The 23,491-nt window shown below is 34.0% G+C and overlaps 3 protein-coding genes across 6 annotated transcripts; all 3 read right to left on the bottom strand.

Moving 5' to 3' along the window:
* Positions 1–491: 491 nt before the first annotated feature.
* On the bottom strand, positions 492–10,032 carry LOC124536438 (chromosome transmission fidelity protein 8 homolog). Its single transcript, XM_047112978.1, has 2 exons — positions 9,863–10,032; positions 492–831 (listed from the first exon to the last, which is right to left on the bottom strand). Exons 1-2 carry the CDS (start codon positions 9,880–9,882, stop codon positions 516–518), a joined length of 336 nt encoding a protein of 111 aa, XP_046968934.1. The 5' UTR covers positions 9,883–10,032; the 3' UTR covers positions 492–515.
* LOC124536437 (general transcription and DNA repair factor IIH helicase subunit XPB) lies at positions 994–8,389 on the bottom strand. The gene is made up of 15 exons (XM_047112977.1): positions 8,178–8,389; positions 7,969–8,057; positions 7,571–7,718; positions 7,312–7,452; positions 6,539–6,733; positions 5,616–5,767; positions 4,915–5,066; positions 4,437–4,603; positions 4,161–4,331; positions 3,541–3,761; positions 2,786–2,969; positions 2,357–2,700; positions 1,873–2,015; positions 1,701–1,784; positions 994–1,191 (listed from the first exon to the last, which is right to left on the bottom strand). The coding sequence occupies exons 2-15, from the start codon at positions 8,024–8,026 to the stop codon at positions 1,009–1,011; spliced, it is 2,343 nt and encodes a 780-aa protein (XP_046968933.1). The 5' UTR covers positions 8,027–8,057; positions 8,178–8,389; the 3' UTR covers positions 994–1,008.
* Positions 10,033–12,350: 2,318 nt separating the features above from the next.
* Positions 12,351–22,758, bottom strand: LOC124536039. 4 transcript variants are annotated; one of them, XM_047112437.1, is made up of 4 exons: positions 22,312–22,758; positions 18,171–18,288; positions 15,447–15,631; positions 12,351–15,087 (listed from the first exon to the last, which is right to left on the bottom strand). In XM_047112437.1, coding segments are annotated over exons 1-4 (771 nt in total). In that variant the 5' UTR covers positions 22,313–22,758; the 3' UTR covers positions 12,351–14,620. The 4 variants fall into 4 exon arrangements, with proteins under 4 accessions (XP_046968393.1, XP_046968394.1, XP_046968395.1 ...); XM_047112438.1 differs by having other exon boundaries at positions 18,171–18,271; XM_047112439.1 differs by having other exon boundaries at positions 15,451–15,631; positions 18,171–18,271; positions 22,312–22,751.
* Between the last annotated feature and the right edge of the window lie 733 nt (positions 22,759–23,491).

Below are 23,491 nucleotides of genomic sequence, written 5' to 3'. Positions count from 1 at the left end.
TAAATGAAACAAATATATCAAAGAAATAATACAATCTCATAACTAGCTAGTTTGTTGTTAAGTATAGAATGCCTGTCTCGCATGATTTAATATACTAATTACATTATTTTATTAATATTTGTAAAATAAATTAAAACTTCACAACTTTTTTGTTAGAATATTATTTTTAACTTAAAAGTGTTGTCAATATTGGAGTGAATTGACTATTGCGAGTTGATAAAAGTTCTTGTTCAAGTGTGACGGACGGACGAGTAAACCGTAATGATGATAATGAGATAAAAGCTGTTTTTAATAGTCATTCTTTAGTCGAAATTTACTGTTAAAAGATATCAGAAAAGTTGCATTGTAGTATAAGATGTAACTTTTTATCTGATCTAATAAGTGATGTTTTATTTAAAATCGTTTTCAGACATTTAAAAATTTATAAACTTTGGAATTTTAAATACTTTTTTCAGAAGTCTTATCTCAATTCAAAAGAAACATACAAATGATTTTTATACATATTTATTTCAACATTACACTCTTTCACTTACATTAGAAATGATAGGTTTTGGTCTCGATTTAAATAAAAGTTTTTTCTTCACAATGGCCTTTACTCTGTAGGATACTTTGTCGTCTTCGTTCACTTTTTCCATGACAGCCATCGGTTGCTCCAGCTTAACCTCCTTGCCATTCAGCACGTGGTGGCCGAGCACGAGGACCGGGTGACGGTTTCTATTGAAGTAATGTAAGTCACCGACTACAGTGGGCCCGTTCGGTTTCTCCTCCTTCATCTGAATGAGACCCTGCAGTTCGACTAGCGCCCATTCTGGCACGCCTCCATCCGACTCGCTGGAATCGTTAAAACAAGTATAGAATCACTCGATCCGACGACACGTCCGGCGAGAAAGGAAACTCTAAATGAAACAAAATGACGCGTCACAATTTTATATTCATATACATTCGGAACCAGCATCGATCCATCTGTTGGAGGCCGCACCAGAAAACGTGGCGAGCGCGGCGAAGCGCTCAGTATCGGAACTTCTTGAAGAGTGGGTGCTTGTTGTGCTGGCCGGAGCGGCGGTGCTCCAGGTACAGCGCGTCGTCGGCGCCCGCCAGCGACGCCAGCGAGCCGCCCGCGCGCCGCGCGCCGCCGCCGCCCGCCGCGCCCTCGCGCTCCTCCTCGCAGTCCGTCTCCGACGCCGCCAGCACCTGCAAGCCCGAGCGGTAAATAGGCTATTTGACAATGCGAAAAATAAATTGTGAATTATTGTAATCAGTGTATATTATGAGTTCAAAAATGTTTATTCACTAATGAAACTTGAAAATTTTACTTAATTTATTCAAAAATCAATAAATAAAAATGCATTTTTTTCAAACGTTTGTCACGTGACACAAAACGCTCCTGATTGAACGCCGGGCTTATGATGAAGTCACTTTGCTGTAAACCTAGCTTTTCTACCATATGTACCACAGATTAAAATACACCAAAGTGACGTCACCGACCCCATTGCAGCGCCAAATTGTCCAAGTAGCGTTTTCGCGCGTTATTTAAATATGGAATTTTTAATATGATATTTTTCGGCAAAAATGTACTAGAAATAAAAAAATCTACTTTTACTGGGTTCCTTAACCTCTACTAATATTATGTTAGTCAAATAGCCTATTATGTTCTTAGAATCTACGCGAACATCGAGTTCAGAAATGTTGACCCAACTCACCTGCTGTAGTAACATGCCTTGCTCCTCTCTAGTGCCGTAGAATAAGTCTGGTTCCTGATCCATTCCTTTCAGTTCTGTAATCACCTGAAAATGTTAAGATTCATTAATATTATATTGTACTCGTGTCATTAAGAAAAGAACATTCAATCGAAAGCATTTGAATAAAATGTACCTTGTAACTGTAACCTTGATTAACAAGAAACCGTTGTCTTTTACGACTGTACGCCATTTCCAAAGTGTCCTGTGACACTAAAGTGTAGAAAAATGCATTGTACTCTTCTGCTAGTGCTCCTTTTTTCGCTCTCAAAATTCGACCTGCAATCAATTAAACATGTTGGCAACTGTAACAGGTATACATACATACCATATATACGTAGCCATACACAAATGTGATATTAAAGATAATTATTTCGTCTAACAGAGATATAGTCTTCCATAAGAACTCATCGATTTGTTGGAACACCGGTTTTTTTTTGCCTCCGATCGTTATATAATCTTTTATCTTTTATTTATAATACATCATTCGGGTCTACTAAACTGTGTTTTTTTACGTGACATTCGATTTGTTTTGAGTCGAATTTAAAATATAAGAGAAATAATTCGATGGAATAAACTGGCTGTGTAAGGGGTAATCCTGACATAAGTTTACAGCTAACCTAATCGCTGCGCCTCTTGTCGTCTCGAGCCTCCGTGCGAAGATATCTGTATCAAGACATTCGCTTCCGGCAAATCGAAGCTGGTATCGGCGACTTTGCTCACGAAGATCGTATTCACTTTGGGATTGAACTTGAAATTCTGCAATATCTGTATCCTCTCACTCTGCGACGTGGGCCCATAAATGTACGGCTTGTTCATTTTGACGGCGTAGTGTCGCAGCGCGAACACGTTGTCCGAGAACACTATGGTCTTGTCGCCGCGTCGCTCGTGGTAGCGGACGAGGAACTGGCACGCGCGGAACTTCGACGGGTTCATCACGTACAGCAGCATCTTCTTGTTTATCCTGGAAGCAGGGGCGCGTAACAGTTTATTGCGTTAAGCTTGGCGCATGCGCACGTGGGCTCGGGAGCTGAGGGGGGGGGACTCACTTCTGCACGAGGTACTCGCGGTAGAACTCTGGCGTCATGGGGCACCACACCTCGGCGCACTGCACGCGCGCGATGTAGCCGTTGGTCTGCAGCTCCAGCCAGTTGGCCTCGTACAGCTTCGGCCCGATCAGGAAGTTCAGGTCGGCGATCTTGTCGTCCTCTCGCAGCAACGTCGCCGTCAGACCTGCGCTAGGACACACGTATATTTCGTGAATAGTCCTCTTTTGTTGTGAAAATTTACAACCACACATTAATACAGTCTCTATAGTATAAATAATAAATGGTTTGTTATTATGCATCTCGACAACTACACATATACGACTTTGAAAAATGCCATAATGCCTTTTGTTAATGCAATATTATAGTGTTAAACCTTTGAAGTGTTGCATAAAATTTGATAACGATGCTCTTTCCCCATTGAAGCCCCAAGGAACTTGTTAGTCAAGTTTTTTGAGGTCATTCATGTATTTCTTTTTGTTTGCGGTGGTTATTTGTTGTTTTATTGGTATACGAACGGATGAATGGATTCAATATTGGTAAGTAATTTTTGGCCATTCCTTACATCGCCAGCACACTATCTATCTTAGGAATTAAGTTGTTATGTCCCAGGTGTGTTGCAGTTACTATAGGCCACTCATCCGAAACTGTAACACAAAATACTAAATATGTAAGTAGATAATTTTTGCTTAGCAGAAATAGTAGCATATGTGATGCCTAAAGCCTGACCCTCGAGCCTGAGCTCGTGGGGCACTGACCCAGCTTGGCGTGCGAGTGCACGATAGTGAGCACCCGTCGGAACATCTTCGCGGGGATGGTGTGCACCTCGTCCAGTACCACCAGCCCCCACTCCTGCGCCTGCAGCCACTTCATAGTCTGCTCTGCCTCCCACGAGCGCCGCTGTCCATGCGTGATCATAGAGTACGTCGTGATGAGGATGCCGGCGCCCATCGGCTTGTCCTTCGCCTCCGACGTGAATCTGTGTCATATATTAGATTAGTACACGGTAAACTTTCAAAACAAAGCGAGTTCAATTTTTAACAAGAACTAGAATTTTGGACAACACCGTCACAAATAAATAAATAAATAAATATGAGACAACATCACATACATTACTCTGATCCCAATGTAAGTAGCTGAAGCACTTGTGTTATGGAAATCAGAAGTAACGACGGTACCACAAACACCCAGACCCAAGACAACATAGAAAACTAATGGTAATCTACATCGACTCGGCCGGGAATCGAACCCTCAGGACCTCAGAGTGGCGTACCCATGAAAACCGGTGTACACACCACTCGACCATGGAGGTCGTCAGATTACTGTTAAAGACTTTGTTAGTTTAACGAATCAGTTAATCAAGGTCAATCGGCCCGACCGGCAGATCATGCTGTCGTCGGCCGTGGACCAGCACTTGAACTGCTGCTTCCACTGCTCCACGGACACGCCCGAGTTGCACAGCACGAGCGCGCGCTTGCGCACCGTGCACACGGCCGTCACGCCCACCAGCGACTTGCCGGCGCCGCACGGCAGCACGATCACGCCCGACCTGCGCACGCACACCAATGCAAACGTCACTTACATCGTATTCCGACAAACCGATGGCTGGAAATGAAATTATAAATGTATCAATATAATGAAATTATATATGTACCTCGCCCGTCCGTTTCCGAACATTTTCCGAAGACTCTTCTCCTGGTACGGCCGAAGTACGGCCGTCGGTTTCAAGTCAATATTTATATCGGGGTTGACCGTATCGTTGCGGAAATCGTATTCGGCTAGCAGCGGGTACTCCAGTTCGATGCATCGTTTTTGTATAACCTAGGACACGATTAAATCGATTTTTATCAAACGTAGTTGGCCTGAAGTTTGTTATTAGAAACATTCATTCATAATATGACACATATATAAAGACTAGAGATGCTACTTAGATTAATAACGAAAAAAGCCGGTTATAAATGGATATTTAATTTACAATTTACCTCTAAATTATGATATTAAATAATGATAGGTTATGAGTGACCTTAGATATGTACACCAAAATCCTGAATATGATTATTCATTAATTGTTCAATGAATGCTATTATCTATAAAATAATTATAAATGTCAGAATTATAAGTGAAGTAAATACTTCGATCTTATCGGGGTCCACTTCGAAAGCTACGGCGGTATTTTTGGCCGTAATGTCGGTGTTCTCGTCGTCGTCGTCGTCCTTGTCCAACTGCTGATAGAACTGGCTGATATCTTCTGGAACAGCTCCGTTGGCCGCCGGCTTTTCTTCACCTAACATTTTGTTATCGTTACTATTATTGACGCGGTTCTCGTGGCGAACAGGGGTGAGGTGGCCCAGCTATTGGAATACCCGATAAGCAAGACTGAGTTTTCATGTGATCGTCATTTATCTCGGTGGAGAAGGAAAATATCGTGAGGAAACATGCATATCTTCGGTGATAGTCAGGCAAAGTCTCCTGAAGCTTTGCCATATAGTGCGACACTTACAAGGTTGTAAGTGTCCCATCCATCCATGTATTTATTTTTATTGATCCACCTTTTTTTTTTTTTATTACGCTGGAAAAACGCTTTACGCGCTTCCCCCACGTGATGGAAATTGGGGGTGGTACTCCCCGGAGCCCTGAACGCCGAGTGCGCCCAAGCACACCGGGTTTACCCACTAAAAAACCAGCGGTACCCTCTCCGTCTTTCGGCGGACGCCACGGGATCGCTTACGCATGCTACCGTGACGGACATTTATTGATCCACCTTGTATAATGCTTTTAGTGACACATTCGATCATACGATTGGTGGAGCAACTTTGTTACTGGTACGCCTTACCGGGCTTGGCGGGCAGCGCGAGCGGCGCGGCGGGCGCGGGCGCGGCGGGCAGCAGCTCGTGCTCGCCGTCGCGGCGCAGGCGGCACTGCTGCACCACGGGGTCGCGCAGCAGCTTCTGCAGCACGTCCACGTGCTTGCTCTCCACCAGGTATCTGATAACAAATAAACAAATATAAAGTCAAGTAAAGTAACAGCCTGTAAATTACCCACTGCTGGGCTAAGGCCTCCTCTCCCATTAAGGAGAGGGTTTGGAACATATTCCACCACGCTGTTCCAATGCGGGTTGGTGGAATGCACATGTGGCAGAATTTCTATGAAATTTGTCACATGCAGGTTTCCTCACGATGTTTTCCTTCACCGCTGAAGCACGAGATGAATTATAAAGACAAATTAAGCACATGAAACAGCGGTGCTTGCCTGGGTTTGAACCCGCAATCATCGGTTAAGATGCACGCGTTCTCACCACTGGGCCATCTCGATCTGAAAACATATATAGTAAGACACAAATTAGATGTAGCATCGGAAAATGCAATGCAATGAAAATAAAACCGATTACTGCCGATTTACACGACCAATAGAAATAGCTCCCTATCGCGCCATTCGACCCTATTCGTCGCTATAGATTCACGCGGCAGAGAAAGCAAGTGCATGAAAATCCACGCGTCAAATTGACGAATATATTAGGTCATATGATATTACAAGTTATTACGTTTGTGCAAAGATCATATTCGCATGAGAAATAAATATTGATAATTTTGGATAGCGTACTCAATTCAGATGTGATCGGTTTTACGAATTTTGCCGATGCAACATCTAAGTTGTGTCGTACTATACATGCTTACACACGTAGGGCAATTTCATTTAGGGCGATCTTTTTCATTACTCCTGCCAGCCTGCTTTCTTTACATGAACTTTTAACTCACCTATTGTGTTTTAGAACAAGCTTCACTTTGCCATATGACAGGGTACAGAGTTGAATAAACTCTATGATACCAGCAGGCACGGTGCATTTGCTGAGCCTCTGCAAGTATTCTACGATGTCATTAGTTTGCAGCCCCACCGATACGGCTGCGTATAAACTGTATGCCGTTAATTTGTACTCATGGATATGTTGAGGTCTAAAACAAATTTAATAATTATTACTTCTTACTATAAGTAAGAGCACTAAGTCACCTTGATTTCTATATTGTATTAGAATATAGAGATTTGCTTGACTGCGGCAAATTAATATATCGGAAGATTCCTTGCTATTTAATAGAGGCGTGCGTCTAGAGTAGCCCATAAGAATAGTAAAAAAAACGATCGTCAAAATACTCAGGCACGATGAATTAAAGTAAGGTGGATTAATTACTAACTGAACAGTGGACATTTTCATAAATAGATCAAGGATTTGAGCGTAATTTTATACATATAAGTTAGTCTGCAACACCATTGCGTGAGTTGGAGAATATTTTTTGTAAAAATTGTAATCATTACAGTCTCTAACTTGATTGTATTCATATAATTTTTAATGAAAAAAATAATATAACCTGACAATTTCTATTAAAAAATTAAACTCAATTGCATTTTAAAGGCTTTAAGTTAGATCAGTCAGTCAATAACCAAACAAAAAATAATAATATATTACATCAGGAATATATTGATTTGAAATAAACTGCTTACAAAAACCAAATTCAATTTATGCTGAGTAACATACCTAGAGACAGGTTCCGCAATAGCTATGAGGAAATCATGAGCATGTTTATAAACAGGTGAAAATGCTTCAAGAAATATGTGGCCGTTTGGTGCAACCCATAGCGGGCGACTTGCATTGTCCGGTTTGAGTTCCATTTGGCTCCTGTTGAGAAACATATGTATAATAAGCATCAACAATTGCATTCAGGCATTATTTTAAAAAATGAAGATACTGTGTCTAAGGTAAAAATGGTTACGAACAATTTTTTTTTTAAATTAACCTGTAATCTTTAGCACCAAATTCATCTTCTGGAACTTGATCGTTTTTCTCTGCATCTTGCATAGCTGCACCTGGCACTCCAGCATTTTCGGGATTATCATCATCTACAAGATCTATAGTAACATCTTCTTCAACTTTCTTTTTCTTGCCTAAAACATAATACAGTTTTGAAACCTTTAAAATTAAATCTAGACTTTATTAACCAACAAAAATTATAAGTAGTCTGTAATTGTAATTGTGAAACTCACAAATCATAATGTGATTGAGAAATTTTATAAAATTAAAATTGTTCTCATGAATTCTTATATTTATTTAAAATATATAATTTCATTCATTGAAAATCTATTCATTCTAAACTAGGATAAGAATATCAAACATAATATTTATGAAGTGACTTACCTGATCTGTCACTTCCACTTTTAGAATCATACTTTTTAATTTTTTTTGGGGGTCCCATAGTTATCAAATCAATAAACGACTAGAATTTGCTGAAACGGAATTTAAAATTATAATCGTGAAATATAATGTTATAACAAAATTCGATAGATACTATGCAGTGTTTTAAAATTAATGGTTACGTTTTTTAATACTAATAAAAAGATACTTACGTCAAAATCATAAACTTGCTTAGCACAGTTGGAAAGAGCAATAACAGTAACTCAATAAATTCTAAAGAGAATAGAAAAAAGTAACTTAAAATAACGCAAAACTATAAAAATTGTAAAAACTTAGTTGACTGTTAAATCTTTTTGTGCTTATGCTTTTTTATATCTACTATTTATCAGATATGAGAGTCCGAATAAAAATTTATTTTTTTAATTTTTATAAGTTATTCAGGAGTTCATTGTATGAACTCCTTATATATGTTATTGATATGACAGTTCACACTTTGACAGTCAGTGTCACTTGTCGTAGTTGACACATATTTTAGTGTTGCTGTTATCTAAACGTTCTTTCTTTAAAAAAAGTTATGAAATATAGTTAATTTGCATCAATAATTATATGTACCGAACCGTACCGAAATAAATTTAAGTGAGCACATTAGCTATACTTATATTATACATTCTGAAGTAATGTTACCCCTTTATGCTTAAACTGCAGAAACAATTTAGGCGAAATAAGGTGTGGCGATAGTTTGAGTCCAGACAATCAGTAATGTTTCGATTGTGACAGATTTATTCACTTATAAATGATTATAAATCAATACTTGTCATATGTTAAGTGAAAATCCATAGATTCATATACCAGCAGTTTCTGCATGATTTTTAGAAAATATTTGTTTTTTTTTTTATATTATGTTTGATTCATTTTAAAATTTTGTAACAAAAAGTAGAAAGTTCTCAATATGTAAATACATACTATACATAATACTTAGTAGTAAAAAAATCCAATGTTTCCCATTTAAGGTTTTATATTTATGATTTGTGAACATCATAATAACTAAAACATTTTACTTCAGTAATTTAAAGTGTCTGATTGAATAATTAGTGTTTTAAAACAATGACTCACAACCTAGAATATATCTTTAATTTTATGACAATTTTTAAAAATTATACAATCAGTATTCACTGATCCGGCATTGCCCCAACATACTTTACTATCAGAAAAATATTGTCACATTGAATTATACAATAAAGTGTCATTGCCAGCATTTTCATTCTCATTTGTATGTGTTTTTAGTTATATGATTATGATGGATACTGATAAATAAATCAGGAAAACAGTGAAGGTGTTTTAGGAATGTACAATCTTGTCAACAAGACGGTCATAAATAATCTTAGAAGCCCTCCATAAAGATGAATTGTATTGTTAAGTATAATAAACATACATAAATAGTTGGTATTACAAATATACATTTGTAAATACTTCAGCTACAAAGTTTTATATAAAAGTGAGGTAATTTATAATGTAGATTATTTTTTTTTAAGACAAGTAGTATGAATGTTTACTACATCACCAAAGCCTTGAAGTGTCAATAAACTGATTATTTATATGTTTAACTTTTGTTTTTAATTTACCCCATGATTGGTGATAAAACATTATACAAAATTAATCACTGTTGAAGACATGTTACAAAGTAATACTATGTGGACGGCATTTTCAAAGTATCTATATTAAATCATTAAAAGAACTTCTAATGGCATATCTTTCTACTAGATATACTGTGTACTGTGTAAAATAATGTATAGTAGTACATTCTATTACATTTATTATTTGTCCTAGTACAATATAGAATGTTATAAATATGATTTGTAGGTATAATAATACATATATTGAAATATTTTTTACCTACCACTTAACGAAAATCTGCATCTCCTCGATTCAAATTTGTATCTTACTTATTTCATTGATACTATTATTGACACCATTTATAACCGTAAGCAGTTAATATTCTAAAATTATCTTTAAACTTAAGTCTTCAGGTAAATAAGGTTATCTTTTTATTTTCAAAATAAATAGCAGTTGACATGTGACAGCTTATGTCAATTTTAAGGCGAAAAACGACGACATAATAAGAAAAAGTATTAAATTCAAGTACGAATACCATTGAATTTTAAAGTTGGGTATTATTAAATAAAATTCTAAATTTGGGTAGACAATAGTAAACCATTATTCTAGGCAAATAGCTAAACAAAACAATAGCCAAATAAAAATAACGTAAGTTCTAGTTTTTTGTTAATTCATTTTTTTCAGCTTATTGTACAATCTATTAATACAACCTATGTGTATCATTGTCGAAATGAATTAATTAAGTTTTTCTTTACTAGTTTAGTAAAACGACGAATATCATATTTTCGATAAATAAGAAATACGTGCAGAAGTGATATCAAATTTATGAAAATAAATGAGAATTATTTGTGTACATCGAAGTAAATATATCTCCGTTAACAAAGTTTAATAAAAAAAAATAACATAAAAAAGCCAACTTCAAATAAAACATTTAATCAAAAACAAATAATAATAATTGCATATTTAAAATATTTTTGGAGTCCTCCTAAGTAAAATGAAATGAAAAATATTAGACTACTTAAAAGTCTATTTACGATTATATAATGTACTTGAACTTAATCACATTACAAAAGGTGAGTCAAATATTCAAATAACCAACAAAATATTCGGCCGACTAACGTGCTCTCCAGAATTGAGGAGTTCCGTTATTTTGGATATCATACTCAGGATCTAACCAAACTTTTACTATAACTACCTTTGAAGTATATATATCCTTTCCAATAAAAAGAATCATTAAAATTAGTTCGCGTGATTTTAAATTAATCACTTATTTATCGCGCACATACGTAATGCACATTTAGGACTTATATGGTTTTCATATAGGATACGATCATGAGAACTACGACCAAATAAATGGGACCACAGGGGAAACACTACCTTTCAAACAAAAAATAATTATCTATATAAAAATATATAAAATTGATTCGCCCAGTTAAAAATTATGAGGTACAATGATAAAAAAATAGAAAAAATACAGACGAATTGATAACCTCCTCCTTTTTTAAGTCGGTCGAAAAAAACTAGTTCATTACTCGAGAAGGTTATACAAAAGTTCTAACATCTGAGAAAAGGTGTGGCTGAGTTGTAGCTGATTGAATTTGCAACCCTAAAAATTAGGTATCTAGTTCTAGCATAACAAATCTAGTAGATTTTTTACCGAGGAGAGTCAATAATATTTAAAGAATAGTACGTCGTCATTTACGAAGGGTATAAATGAGTATCGAAAGTCGGATACAGTAAGGCCAGCGAAAAGTTCACTGAAGAAAAGCAGTCATTAAACCCTGCGTATAAGGTGTGTTTACCGATTACGAACAAAAGTGTACAGGGAAGAGTTTAGAAATACAAGACTACTTAAATTGTGCTGCACTTAGTTCTATAAATAATTATCGGAATAAAATTTGAGAATAAAAGAATCATCTCATAATCGCTACAAAATAGTATGAAAGCCAGTGAGGACAAGTGCGATCACTGGGCCAGTGATAGACAGCAGTGACGTCATACGAAATATAGATCCGTTTTCGCGCGAAAATATAAATTGTCATTTTGACACCGCATTTTTTGCAATAAATTACAGTGTTTTAAATGTATAATAATCTTGTGGTCTATCCTATAAAGAGTTCTTTAAAATGAACACAAAAATAAAAATATCGCATCCTCCCTTTTGTCCAAGCAGCGTTTTTGAGCATTATTTAAATATGGAATTTTTAAGAGGATATTTTTCGACGAATATATACTACGAATAAAAAAAAACAGGAAATTATATATCTTCTATTTAGGTATATAGAAATAAATAAATACTATTTATTCCTATATTATTATTATATATATTATATATATTATGGTATATTTAGACAATGGATGTACATAAGCACATTTTTCAAAAAGTTTAGTTAAATACCTTTTTATTTATAACTTTGGTATAATTTAACTTTTAATATTTAGTTTATGTTACTTTTACATTGCTAAAATTGCAATGATAGAAAACTATGTTTCAGTCTTTTAAGTTTCCATTGATTTTAGTTCTTTTTTTTAAATAAATAAGCGTTTTATGGATACACTTCTAGTCTTTCAATTTAATTTTATTCAATTTTACAAATTGAATTACTTAATCAATGTAACAAAACGATGAAAAAACATGTAGTTGTTTATTTTATGACATACAATGGATTTTGAAATGTCGTAATTTAATAATTGTCGATGAAACTGTGAATATAACCCAGTTTAGAGTAAAATGTACTGGGAGGTAGGTTTTTCCGAAATAAAATTACATGTTAATTATTGGTAGGTCATAATTTAATGTAATTTTTTTTTTATTAAAAATTTGCTTTTGCTTTTACTTATTAATATGACAAATGGAATATTGTTTGATATCTAGATTAAATATCTATTCTGTGACACTATTTTAAACAACTTTTATATTATACCAGCATTTTGTACAAGGACAGCTTTACTACCACCTCTAAAAATTTAAAACTATTAAGATAGTAAGGTACAATAAATTGGAGACACACATTAAAAAAAATAGTTTACAATCATTATTATAGTCACGACATTTTTAGCAATATCCCTCATGACAGAAAATTGTTTAAGTCAAAAACAATCGTATCTTTTTACATTTACGATCGATTTTATTAATTATTATTTTTGCCTTGCATAGGAAATTATATGACAGGATCTAAAACAACATTCAACATCATGTTCCTAATTATTTAAAAATTATTTCAATTATAAGAAGATAACAAATTTGACAACAATTTTTGTTACCTACTTAACTAATGAATAAATAACAAATCAGATGTCTCATTGCCATTTTTATAGCAAGGATATTCCTTTAGTATTCATGAAATTAATGCTGTCTCTGGTTTAATTTGGTTATATTATAAATATTAAAAAATAAAAGACACTTTTCAAATCCTTTATTTTCGTAATTATTCTTGAAAATAATTTAAATTTTTGTTTGGTTTTCAATTTCAGGCTATGGTCTGACAAAAGTCAAGAAATTAGAATCTTTCTATATATTTATATATATCTATTTACTTATACATTGTAAATTATGTTTAGTATTGCATTTTTTTCAATATTATCAACAATTATTATTTTTTGTATAGAATATTTGTCAGACAATTGAATACATGGATACAATTTAAATTTTACAAACTGCAACTTATGTCAAATTAATACATATTCACCATAGATATGACCATTTAAAAATTGTAAGCTTTACCGGTAATTATTATTGGTTAATTACTTTTACGATATTATCATCATTAAATTAATTCAAACATTCGTAAAAATTAAATAGGAGTCTATAATAAATGGCAATAGGTAAAATGTTTTACTTTTAAAGAAATAAAGCAAATTCACAATTTAAATTTATATTTTCATTAAGCACCAGAATTTTTCGAGATACAGGCCAATTACTATTATCTAGCTATGCTTACAAGTTTTTTATAATTTATGGACTAAATTACAGGCCTATAGCAGAAAATATGCGAGTAATTTAACAAATTTTAGCTAGGTATATCACGTTTTTAGATGACTACAGTGGGAAGTTTGAATAATTTATAATAGGAATACAATTATATGTTATCTCAAAATATATTGAGCCTGCAAGCAGGCCTCTAATACCTGACCTTATGACATAATTAATAAATACATATTTAATTTAAAACTAATTCAACCAATTTTTTTAATTAATGACTATTCTCTAAAGAGATTTATCTGCACTGAAAAAATTACTCACTATTTAATTATTGTCAGCATGACAGATTTTTAATTTAATGGTAAAGACCAAGACGGCAAACTATTTAATCAGTTTAGTGGGTTCTCAGTTGTCGGCAGATAAGCAAGAATTTAAAATATTTCAACATAAATATGGAATGTAATAAACACTCAATGAAAACGACCTTCATATTTTGACATTCGGTCATTGCATAATCTAACATTAAATTAGAGACAATATTTACAATAAAATAGTAACTATGCTTTGTAAATTAATATTCCTTGTGATTACTGTACTGATATGCATTATTTTATACATTATATTTAAATAAATATAAAAGTTGTTTAAACACAGATTTTAGCTGCTGGATAGAAATTAAACTTTAAAATAGGTTACTTAAACATGAACTGTACATTGCAAGACATTAATAGCATACTATTGACTGACCTTTTTCATAATATACAATATCATCGAAGGTTACAATCGAAAGATTCTTTAAATATTTTAATTGTTTCTATTTGAATTAATTTTACCTAAGACAACATATTCAATGTAAACTTTAAAGTGTTATCTTTTTTATTTATTTCAGTCTTAGTTTTCAAAAACTCAAAGACAGTGCGAGGAACACAGACGCACACTCAATGCAACGCCATACACACCTATAACACGAATAGCGGGCAGTGAAACCTCGTCTAGTTTCATAAAATTTCAATAGAAACAATTATCTCTACGTCTAAACCGATTAAAGTATCAAGACTAGTTACGCTCGCGGCGGCGGCGGTCGTCGCCCCGCCTCACTCCGTACGGTCTGCACTGTCACTACACGACCCTGTCGCACATATCACAAAGCACGCGTACGCGCTCCGCAGCCCGGTCGGGCGGGCGCGAGTCCCAAATAAATAAATTATCAAGTCTATAATACTCCGGGACGCGCGTGCACTCCGACGAGTCTGATCGTCCCGATAATGGAATGTAAGCGTGATATGATAGAGAGGTGCGGAGATGCGGCGACGTCACGCGTCGGGCGGCGGCGAGGGCGCAGCCCGGCGTGGCACCATCACGCAGGGCGGCGGCGCGCTGGCCGGCAGGAACGTGGCCGGCGGCCGCGCGCCCATGCGCACCCACCATCGAGTCGCCTTTTGCAGAAGGCCGTCTTTCTTGCCGCCGCCCCCGCCGCCCGGACCCCGACGCCCCGGCGGCGCGTCCGCCATGCCCGCCCACTCGGGCACGTCGCTCACGCACTTGTTCGGTGGAGGTTGAAAACTGCTTCTCGTCAGCTCGGCTTGCTGGAAAGTTATTGCACATATAATCACTTTGTTGCCACCAAATTTTGATTCGTTTGGTGTGCCTCAAAATTAATACTAGCTCTGAACAAACAATACAAGTCGAGAAATCAAGATTGCGGCAAGGATTCGGTGGTCGCTTTATATTTATTCGTTATTTTCTTTTATTTATAATAAGAGAAAACTAAATGGTAAGTAATGACTGTGGTAATCTTAAAATAATAAAATATAGGACGAATATACGAAGAATTACATAACTTTTATATTGTGGATTGATATTTCTTTGATTACCAAAAATAATAGTGTGTAAAAAAATATTGATGAATGTCTTTATCAATGAATAAAAAAAAGCGAATACTTACGGACCTGATAAGGGACTCGTAACTGTAGATGCGCGTCTTGACCGTACTCGCCGTCGGGAAGCTGTATGCTGGGTGGTAAACCGAGGCGTTCTGCGGCGGCGGCAGACCGCGCGCGCGTCTCCTGCTCCACCATTTCTTGCAAGCGACCAACCATCGCTTGTAACCTCTGTTGTTTCTCCCATTCCCTGAAACAGAAATATATTCAATTAAATACGTTGAATATGTAAAAATGGTTAAAATTTTCATTTAACTTTGATGTTTATAACTTTACTATTACTGCTTATTACTATTTACTATATGTCATTTATTTAATAATTTAGTCAGTGCTGAGAAAGAAAAAAAGGAGACGTTTTTTTTCTGTAAGAAAATTGATGTATTTTTTTGTTATTTGTAAAGTGGCACGTTAAAGAAGAACATTTAAATATGTTTATATTATACACATCATAGTCATGCTTCTTACATTATATTACTTCCATAAATCGGACTAAACAGTAGACACTAATGTATGTCTAGTTAATATAAACATTGTGTGACCTTTCTTACTTTGACGCCTCGTTGGTATTTTTACTAGATTGTTTTTGAATTCCAATTTCAGTTTTCTGTCAAAAAAATTTAAGTAACAGCTCGATGATTAGCTACTCTCAATGCTTCCGATTCATTAGATAATTAGAATAATTGAACGGAAAGAGCGGTTACCCTATACCACCTGTGCACGAGACTTTGACAGACGAAATCGATTTGGAAGATATTATCATGATTTTATATACGTATAATAAATTTACTCCCAATAAATACCTCAACATACGTTTCTTTATAAACAAAGTGCACTATAAGTATAAGTCCAACGTCAATATTTTAAATGTATTAATTTATCGGCTATTAACATAATTTACGTAGTGTCTTACAACTAATACAGTCTTACTATTTTACAATAATACCCTTTCGAAAGGTTATTAATTTTAAAGTTATACTTTGAACAGAATGATATACTACTGTGTTATGAAATATATTTTAATACAAAATAAAACCCCGTCCGTCTGATAGTTCTCCCCTCGGATTCCCGTCGCGTAGGATTATGATGGGAGGAAAAAATTCAACTTTACTTAACATGCTATAATATATATACCATATAATTATATATATACCGGAGAAAGACCACAGTGGCGTGCACTTGGAGAGGCCTATGTCCAGCAGTGGACAAAAACGGGCTGAATATGATGATGATGATGATGACGTGCCATAATTATCGGAAATGAAATCGATGTGTTTGTATGCAACATCTCAACCGTTGGGCCTGGTCTCAATTTGTGGTGAGTTTTGAGAGTTTTGAAAACTTATTACGATATAAGCATATTTTTAGAATGAACAATTAACAATAACAAAAACTTGATTATTTTATCATCATCAATTATGAGTTTCGAGTATTTTATATTTTATCTTCAGGTAAAACATCTAAGAAATTAAATAGTAGGTATGCTGACCTCGATGAACAAAACATTGTGCGTCGTCGTGATTTTTCTTGGCATTATCGAGCAACAGGTATCTTTAAAAAAACAAATGGCTATATTTATGTGTGTGGTGTGTCTATATAAATAGCTTTGCATATTACAGAAATACGGTAGATCTTTGTATTTATTGTCTGTATTAACAAGTACTGACAAGTGTTCGCGAAGTTGTCGAAATAGAGTGACCGTAATCATTAAACGTTTCGCACATTTTTTATACTCTCACGTAAAATTATGTGACACTAGCTAAAGCTCAGGAATACCTAAAAAAGAAAATCGGTTTACAAACAGAAGAAAACAAGTTTCCTAACTGTCTAGTCTTTGTCTGTTTATATAAAGATATTTTAATTAAAACAAGTTTTAGTACGTATATACGTACTCTATTGTGCTATAATTTTAATTTAATGGACGTATTATGTTCATCGTTACCCCACTTTCTATATAAATAATATCTATGTTATGATTGTACGAGCATTTCTACAGTAATGTGATTTTACAGGTCACGAGTACGTAAAGTGTAAAATTTCATAATATACTTAAGAATTAAAAAAAGTATTATCCTGACTAATGTATGAATGTGTAACTAGAAGTTTCTGATAACTACCGTTGCCAACTGAGATGCGTAAACGAAGCTTGCAAGGGTCAGGCATACCGAAACAAGTCAACATGTAGCTAAACAAATATCATTATAGCCCAAGTTTTAGTAGGTAGAAGTATTTTTATTCCAATGTGATTATGGCCACGGCCTTTGTCTAGATTACCTTCGCGTGGCATACTATAGTGCAAAAATGTGTGCTATCTCTATTCCTTAACTGTCCTAGTCAGATTTGAAAGCCGCAGCGACGGGAACGGGTCCAAAGGGCCAAACGGCCTGAGAGTCCAAACATTGCCAATTCCCTAAAGCTACGAAGAATTAATTAATGACAGAAAAAATCTCTACATCTTCTGTCTTATAATCTAGCGACCAACGAGACTATTAAAGGAATATACACACAATGTCCTAATGATTCTTCTTACCACCACGATAAATCGATTTAAAATAAAAGCCTTAAATTAAAAAAATATGGTAGTTTAATAAAATTATAAAGTTTTTGAAAATCTCCAATTTTTTTAGCATTTTAAATTTCAGACACGATGACTATCAAATGTAATATTGACTAATAATTAAGTTAATTATTGGCTGATTTATAGCCGCAGACATTATTGAAGTGTTACTCACAATGTGGAATGATGGTGTCTGTGGTCGTGCCGCAGGCGCGGTCCCCCCGGCGCGCCCAGCCGCTCCATGCCCGCGCACCCCGGCACTTGTACCGAGAGCATCTGTAAATCACAACACACTGCTCTCACTTATGTGGCCCTCCTCACAGTGAACACTATATTCAATAAGCAGTTCAGTAGCCGGCTCTCAATATCATTATAAAACTGTTATAATTAAAAAAAAAAACTCTTGGTAGATTGTCCTCTTTTGCGAAATACAAATATAGAAAAGGCTTGACTTGATATTTTGGGCTACGATTTTTTTAAAATCACGATTATTAATGAATTACTGTATTTGAATCGATTTAAAATACTTTTGTTATTGTGTTGTTTTCTATTTTTTTTTGTTATTAATAGCACTACTTTTTTTTTTAAATAAGTATGTAGTCGCAGCTATGGAGCAAAGATTGCTAAGCAAAATGTTTTGCACATAATATGTATTATCTGTTGACGTGTCCAAAAATATTAAAGCGCCTTATACATATACAAAACATACTTTTGTTGTTATATTTAAAAAAAAAATGTGGTATTGCGATGTAGGCTGTGAGGATTAAGTTAGTTCTTTCTTTATAAATCGTAAGGTTGGCTAGGGTGTACTCCACAGGCGACGCGCAGAAGCAGCACCCCGTCTTTGTGGGGCCCTAAGAAGACATGGATGGAGTGTGTGATAAATTGAGGGTGGAGTGGATTTGTGAGAGATTTGTGTCAACGATCAGATGACTCATAATAGTGGAGAATGTAAGGAAAATACATACTGCTCCAATCTTATAGTTTGGAACAAGGGCTAGGAGAAAAAATTGAAAGTGTAAGTATGGTCATGGGCTAGAAATGTTTTGCAATGGTAACTAATCTAAGAAAAACCTACCTTAATTAATATACTAAACAAAAATCGAATATTCAATTTTTTCTTTCGCTTTGATATGCATCTAAAGCTAGTTTAAGAATTAAATTATAATTCATTAATTTGTCTTTGACTCAGTTGGTATAGAAAACACGCAGGATTGATTGTCTCCAATTTTTTTAGTCTATTTTCACTTTTAATTTGTTCGTCAATTTCAAATTTTAAACGGAATTACTACAAGGCGGCCAAGCTCAATGGTAAACTAATACTTAGTTCATGGTATGAAATAATTATATTTTTTGGACGATGGTAAGTAAGCTTTTGCTTACTGGTTATACATATATTTTTTTTGGAGAAGCACATACAGGTTTTACTTATTAGCGCATTGGAAATGAAAAATGAGCATATATATAATAAATATTGATCATAGCATTAATAGTGCTCAGACAGGACATGTAAAGATTTTACAAAGTTAAAAAGTAGTTAAAAACCATGGTTACTGGAACTGCAATGTTACCATGGCTATTACCATAGCTTTATTATATTCCGAGGTTCACTGATAATTCATTATTCATACATAAAAAAATTATCATTGTAATATGTTATTTATTAGGTAATAAACAATTTAAAAAATACGTTAGCAGATTAATAATTAATAATGGGGTAAAAATTAAGAATTGTTAACGCCTTATAGGTTTAATCATCCTTATTAAATTTTGCACATTGGCAATTAAAGAAAGTTAATTTACATTGCGATTTTCGTTTTCTTACGATATTTAGAGCACTACCACGTCGCTAGGTGTTTAAGGTGTGCAAATTAGAGGTCGAAAAGGTTAAGTTTCAATATTAAAGGACAACGATAATAATTAAGAGACATCATATTTAATTCTATATGAAAATAATTAATATTAAAATTTTAATAATTGTCATGTTTAAAAAAAATCGATGATAAATAATTAAGTATTTGGTATGAAAATAATAACGTCATGGATGTTAAGAAAAACATTCATCAAAATTTATAAAACATATACACATGCGAGTTAAGTGAATAAAGTAATATATAATATATTTCGGGATTTGGATGAAGACACATATAACTTTTGTTTTATCAAAACTAGTAATTAATTTAATGATTGTAAAGCATTAAATTAATTAAAAATCTATGTTTCAAAATAAAATAGTCTGTATTTTGAGTGTATAGTATATATATTGTAATTTTATGTCTCATTTAATGTTTAGTCTGTTTTTTAAGGATTTCGTATGTATTTATTTAAAATATAACAATTTAATATAATTACTTTTTATTTAGTGGTTTTTATTTTTTTGTTTCAGGAATTTAATACTACACAAAGGAGAAAATTATTTCTGCAGGTGTTTGCAATTATTTTAAATCTTCTTTACATAGAAGTAAATTATAGTATAAAGGAATTATATTTTTAAGGATCAGTGTCCAAGTCGCATGTAAAAAAAATATATTAAAAAACAAAAAAAAACTGCACCATTACTTAGAAAACTTGAGTTTTTAATCAATTTTTATAAGTAAGAATCTATAATGTATATGTATTATTCATTACCATAACAATTGAAATGCATAGTAAGAGTAAAGTGAACATAACATTTGTAGTCTCGGATATATGTAATGTAAGATTGCAGCCATTTGCTTGGTCAGTGAAATTAGAAAGCTTATTTAAAGAATCGTGGACAAAAACGTTTAAAGTTGTTTATGAAATATTATAATTCAGCAATTATTTTCATAGATTTTCTTTAAATCAAAAACATATTTTTTATATGTATAGGTTATTGGTGTTAACGACAGGTTTCTTTAAAGCCAATTAAGATATTATATTTTTGTTGAAACGTTTCATTGTCCTTAATACTTCATGTAATAGCAAATATAAATAGCAATAAACAGATAGCAAAATTGTAATAAAATCAGGGCACGACTCATGGTTTGCAAAATCCCAACTCTTTGAATGAATTATACATGTTGTTTTAAGAAAAACATATACATACATAAAAAACAGTATCTCATTGTAATATATATCAGCTATAAAGATATTGTTTAATGACGATCCAAAGGTACCTTTGGATTAACAGTGTATCAAAGTATAACCCTTTGATTCATTTGCCTTATTGAAACATATGGTTAATTTTTTGTATAAAGATTGAAATTTCCCTTGTATGATCAATTATTATTTGATTTCAATTATGTTTACAAAATTGTTAAAATTTCAATCACATTTCTGAACTTTTTATTTTTTAATGAAAAGAAATACAGATTTTTTTTATTTTATGTCTGCATTATTCCATATGATGTATCTCAAAGATTGAAACCATACTCTTTTTTAATACAAAGTATCAAAGCCATATATATTTTAAATATAAATACTCACATTCAAAGGTTTTAAGTTTTAATGCTTATAATTGTTATGTCCGAAGCAGGTAAACTTAGCAAAGAGAGTTATTTTACTTTTTTGAATTGTTGAATAAGTACTTAATATTTATATAGTAAAAATATGTAATTTTTTAAATTTAATATTAAAGTTTGTTTTTTTTGGGAAATATTATAGTTATTTAGGTTCAATTTTGTGAACACTGTTGATAAAAAAAGTTAGTCAGTGCAAGTGCTTTTTAATGTGAATACATTGTTGTTTGTTATAATTCAAACTATATATTTTAAAATAATTAATATTTTTCGTAATTTCAATACGATAAAGTATTTTTATTAAAAATGAAATTGTTGTAATAAATGTTAATTGATGTTGGTAAATAAAAAAGGAATAAACTTATTTTTTTAACTATAATATATTTATTGGATAAGTTGAAAAATAAGTAGATCCAATTGAGTATAAGAAAGCAAATGTTATCGAGTTGGCATGTCACGACTATCGCGAGAGGTGATTACGGAACTGTCTGTCATGAAAATTTATTTAAATTCACACAAACAACGTCTGGGCGTGACGTCGCTATCGGCGCGGCTCTTATCACTTGGCACGCTCCCGCCGTCTCGCGGCCGTCCGACTCTCAGCCGCTTTGACTCGCGTCTCGCAATCGGTAATAATGCAAACATTTTACTCAACCTCAATAAAAATTATCGTTTTACAATGTATTTGTTTTGACTAAAATCATTACCAATCATGGAACTTGATACATTAGCAGATATACGTTTTAATATAGTCTTTTCAGTATACTCAAATGAAAACACCAGTTTCATTTGGTGATGTTAGAGAAGTAAACAAGGAGATGTATGCTTTAAACTTACTATTTGAATTAGTGTTGGCCACAATTGTGTACGTTTCCAGTACTCAGGATTGTTTCTATCAACTCCGATGACACGCCGTTGGTTTCACTCGTAGATAAATCGATCACACTACCATGGTTAGAACGAGCTTGTTTTTTATTACACTGCCACTCATTTTGCAAATTTGTTTAAAAAGATTAAAATATTTTAAACAAAACAATCACAGGGCAATACACGGAGATTACAACACCCGTAAAACGCTTTTACAATAATTAACTATCATTCACTAATAAATAAAAATATGGTTTTCAATGTAATAACACTATAAAAATAAATATTTTATAAAACAAAGATAACATATAAATTCCACTATCGCGAATTTTGTAACAGAGTTACTTAGCACTCTTTTTTTCATATTGGCAGGAAGACGCCTGCCATCGAGCGAGTCTTGTTGTTCAATGACGCGGACGCGGCCGCGCCGCGCCGCGGTGTTCGCAGTCGCGTAGCGGGGAGATCGGGCGGGTGACGGTGCACCGGCTGCCCCGTGTCGGCGCACACAAAGCAACGGCGTGTAGTGTTAATTTCGCACACATTCAAAGAATCTGTCTAGTTGCATTCGTGTGCTCATTCGAAGGCCTGATGATATGATGATGTAAGAATGTGTGAGTTGTACTAACGATAGCGAGTGTAGCACATGTGTACATAAAGGAGAGCACACATGTATAAAAGACTCGATTGCTGCCAGTGCCACCGCCTCGTTTATGTATGCGCACCTATAATTGTAAGCGATGACGCGTTTTGTCGGCTCGTGAGACGAGACGGTTGGTATTGCTCAATGATTGAGCTGTACTCGGGAGTCGTACGTAACAACTAACAAACACTAACATAACAGAAAAAAATTAACATTGCTCTCACATTGAACTGTATAAAATGAGTGAAAAGATTTACAAGATTGTGTAGAATGCGACACTGGTCTTCTAAGCATTTTCTCGGCATATTGCCAGGATTTGCTTATTACTCTAATCCAAATGTAGCATAACATGTCACTAGTTTTTTTTATTAAAACAATTGTTATCTGACCTGTGAAATTATTTTATTAACAAACCATTTAAGAATATAAATATATTACGATTTACCTACTTTCCTTTAAAATAAATAATGATTTTGAGTTAAACATATGTTTGCAGTGAAACTGGGAGTG

This window comes from Vanessa cardui, chromosome 16 (assembly GCF_905220365.1).
Source record: "Vanessa cardui chromosome 16, ilVanCard2.1, whole genome shotgun sequence".
Lineage (NCBI taxonomy): Eukaryota > Metazoa > Arthropoda > Insecta > Lepidoptera > Nymphalidae > Vanessa > Vanessa cardui.
The sequence above is the reverse complement of the archived record's forward strand: the minus strand, read 5'-3'. Positions and strand labels throughout refer to the sequence as shown.

Bases quoted from the DNA above. Each gene is read 5' to 3' on its own strand.
- LOC124536438 (XM_047112978.1), bottom strand. From the start codon at position 9,882: ATGCAGATTTTCGTTAAGTG. The intron at 832-9,862 runs GTAGGTAAAAAA...TAACGATTCCAG, and splicing joins ATGCAGATTTTCGTTAAGTG to CGAGTCGGATGGAGGCGTGC.
- LOC124536039 (XM_047112437.1), bottom strand. The intron at 15,632-18,170 runs GTGAGTAACACT...TTTCTGTTTCAG, and splicing joins AGACACCATCATTCCACATT to GGAATGGGAGAAACAACAGA. The intron at 15,088-15,446 runs GTAAGTATTCGC...ATAACTTTCCAG, and splicing joins ACGAGTCCCTTATCAGGTCC to CAAGCCGAGCTGACGAGAAG.
- LOC124536437 (XM_047112977.1), bottom strand. From the start codon at position 8,026: ATGGGACCCCCAAAAAAAATTAAAAAGTATGATTCTAAAAGTGGAAGT. The intron at 5,067-5,615 runs GTAAGGCGTACC...ACAAAATGTTAG, and splicing joins CGCGCTGCCCGCCAAGCCCG to GTGAAGAAAAGCCGGCGGCC. The intron at 1,785-1,872 runs GTACATTTTATT...TAACATTTTCAG, and splicing joins ATCAAGGTTACAGTTACAAG to GTGATTACAGAACTGAAAGG.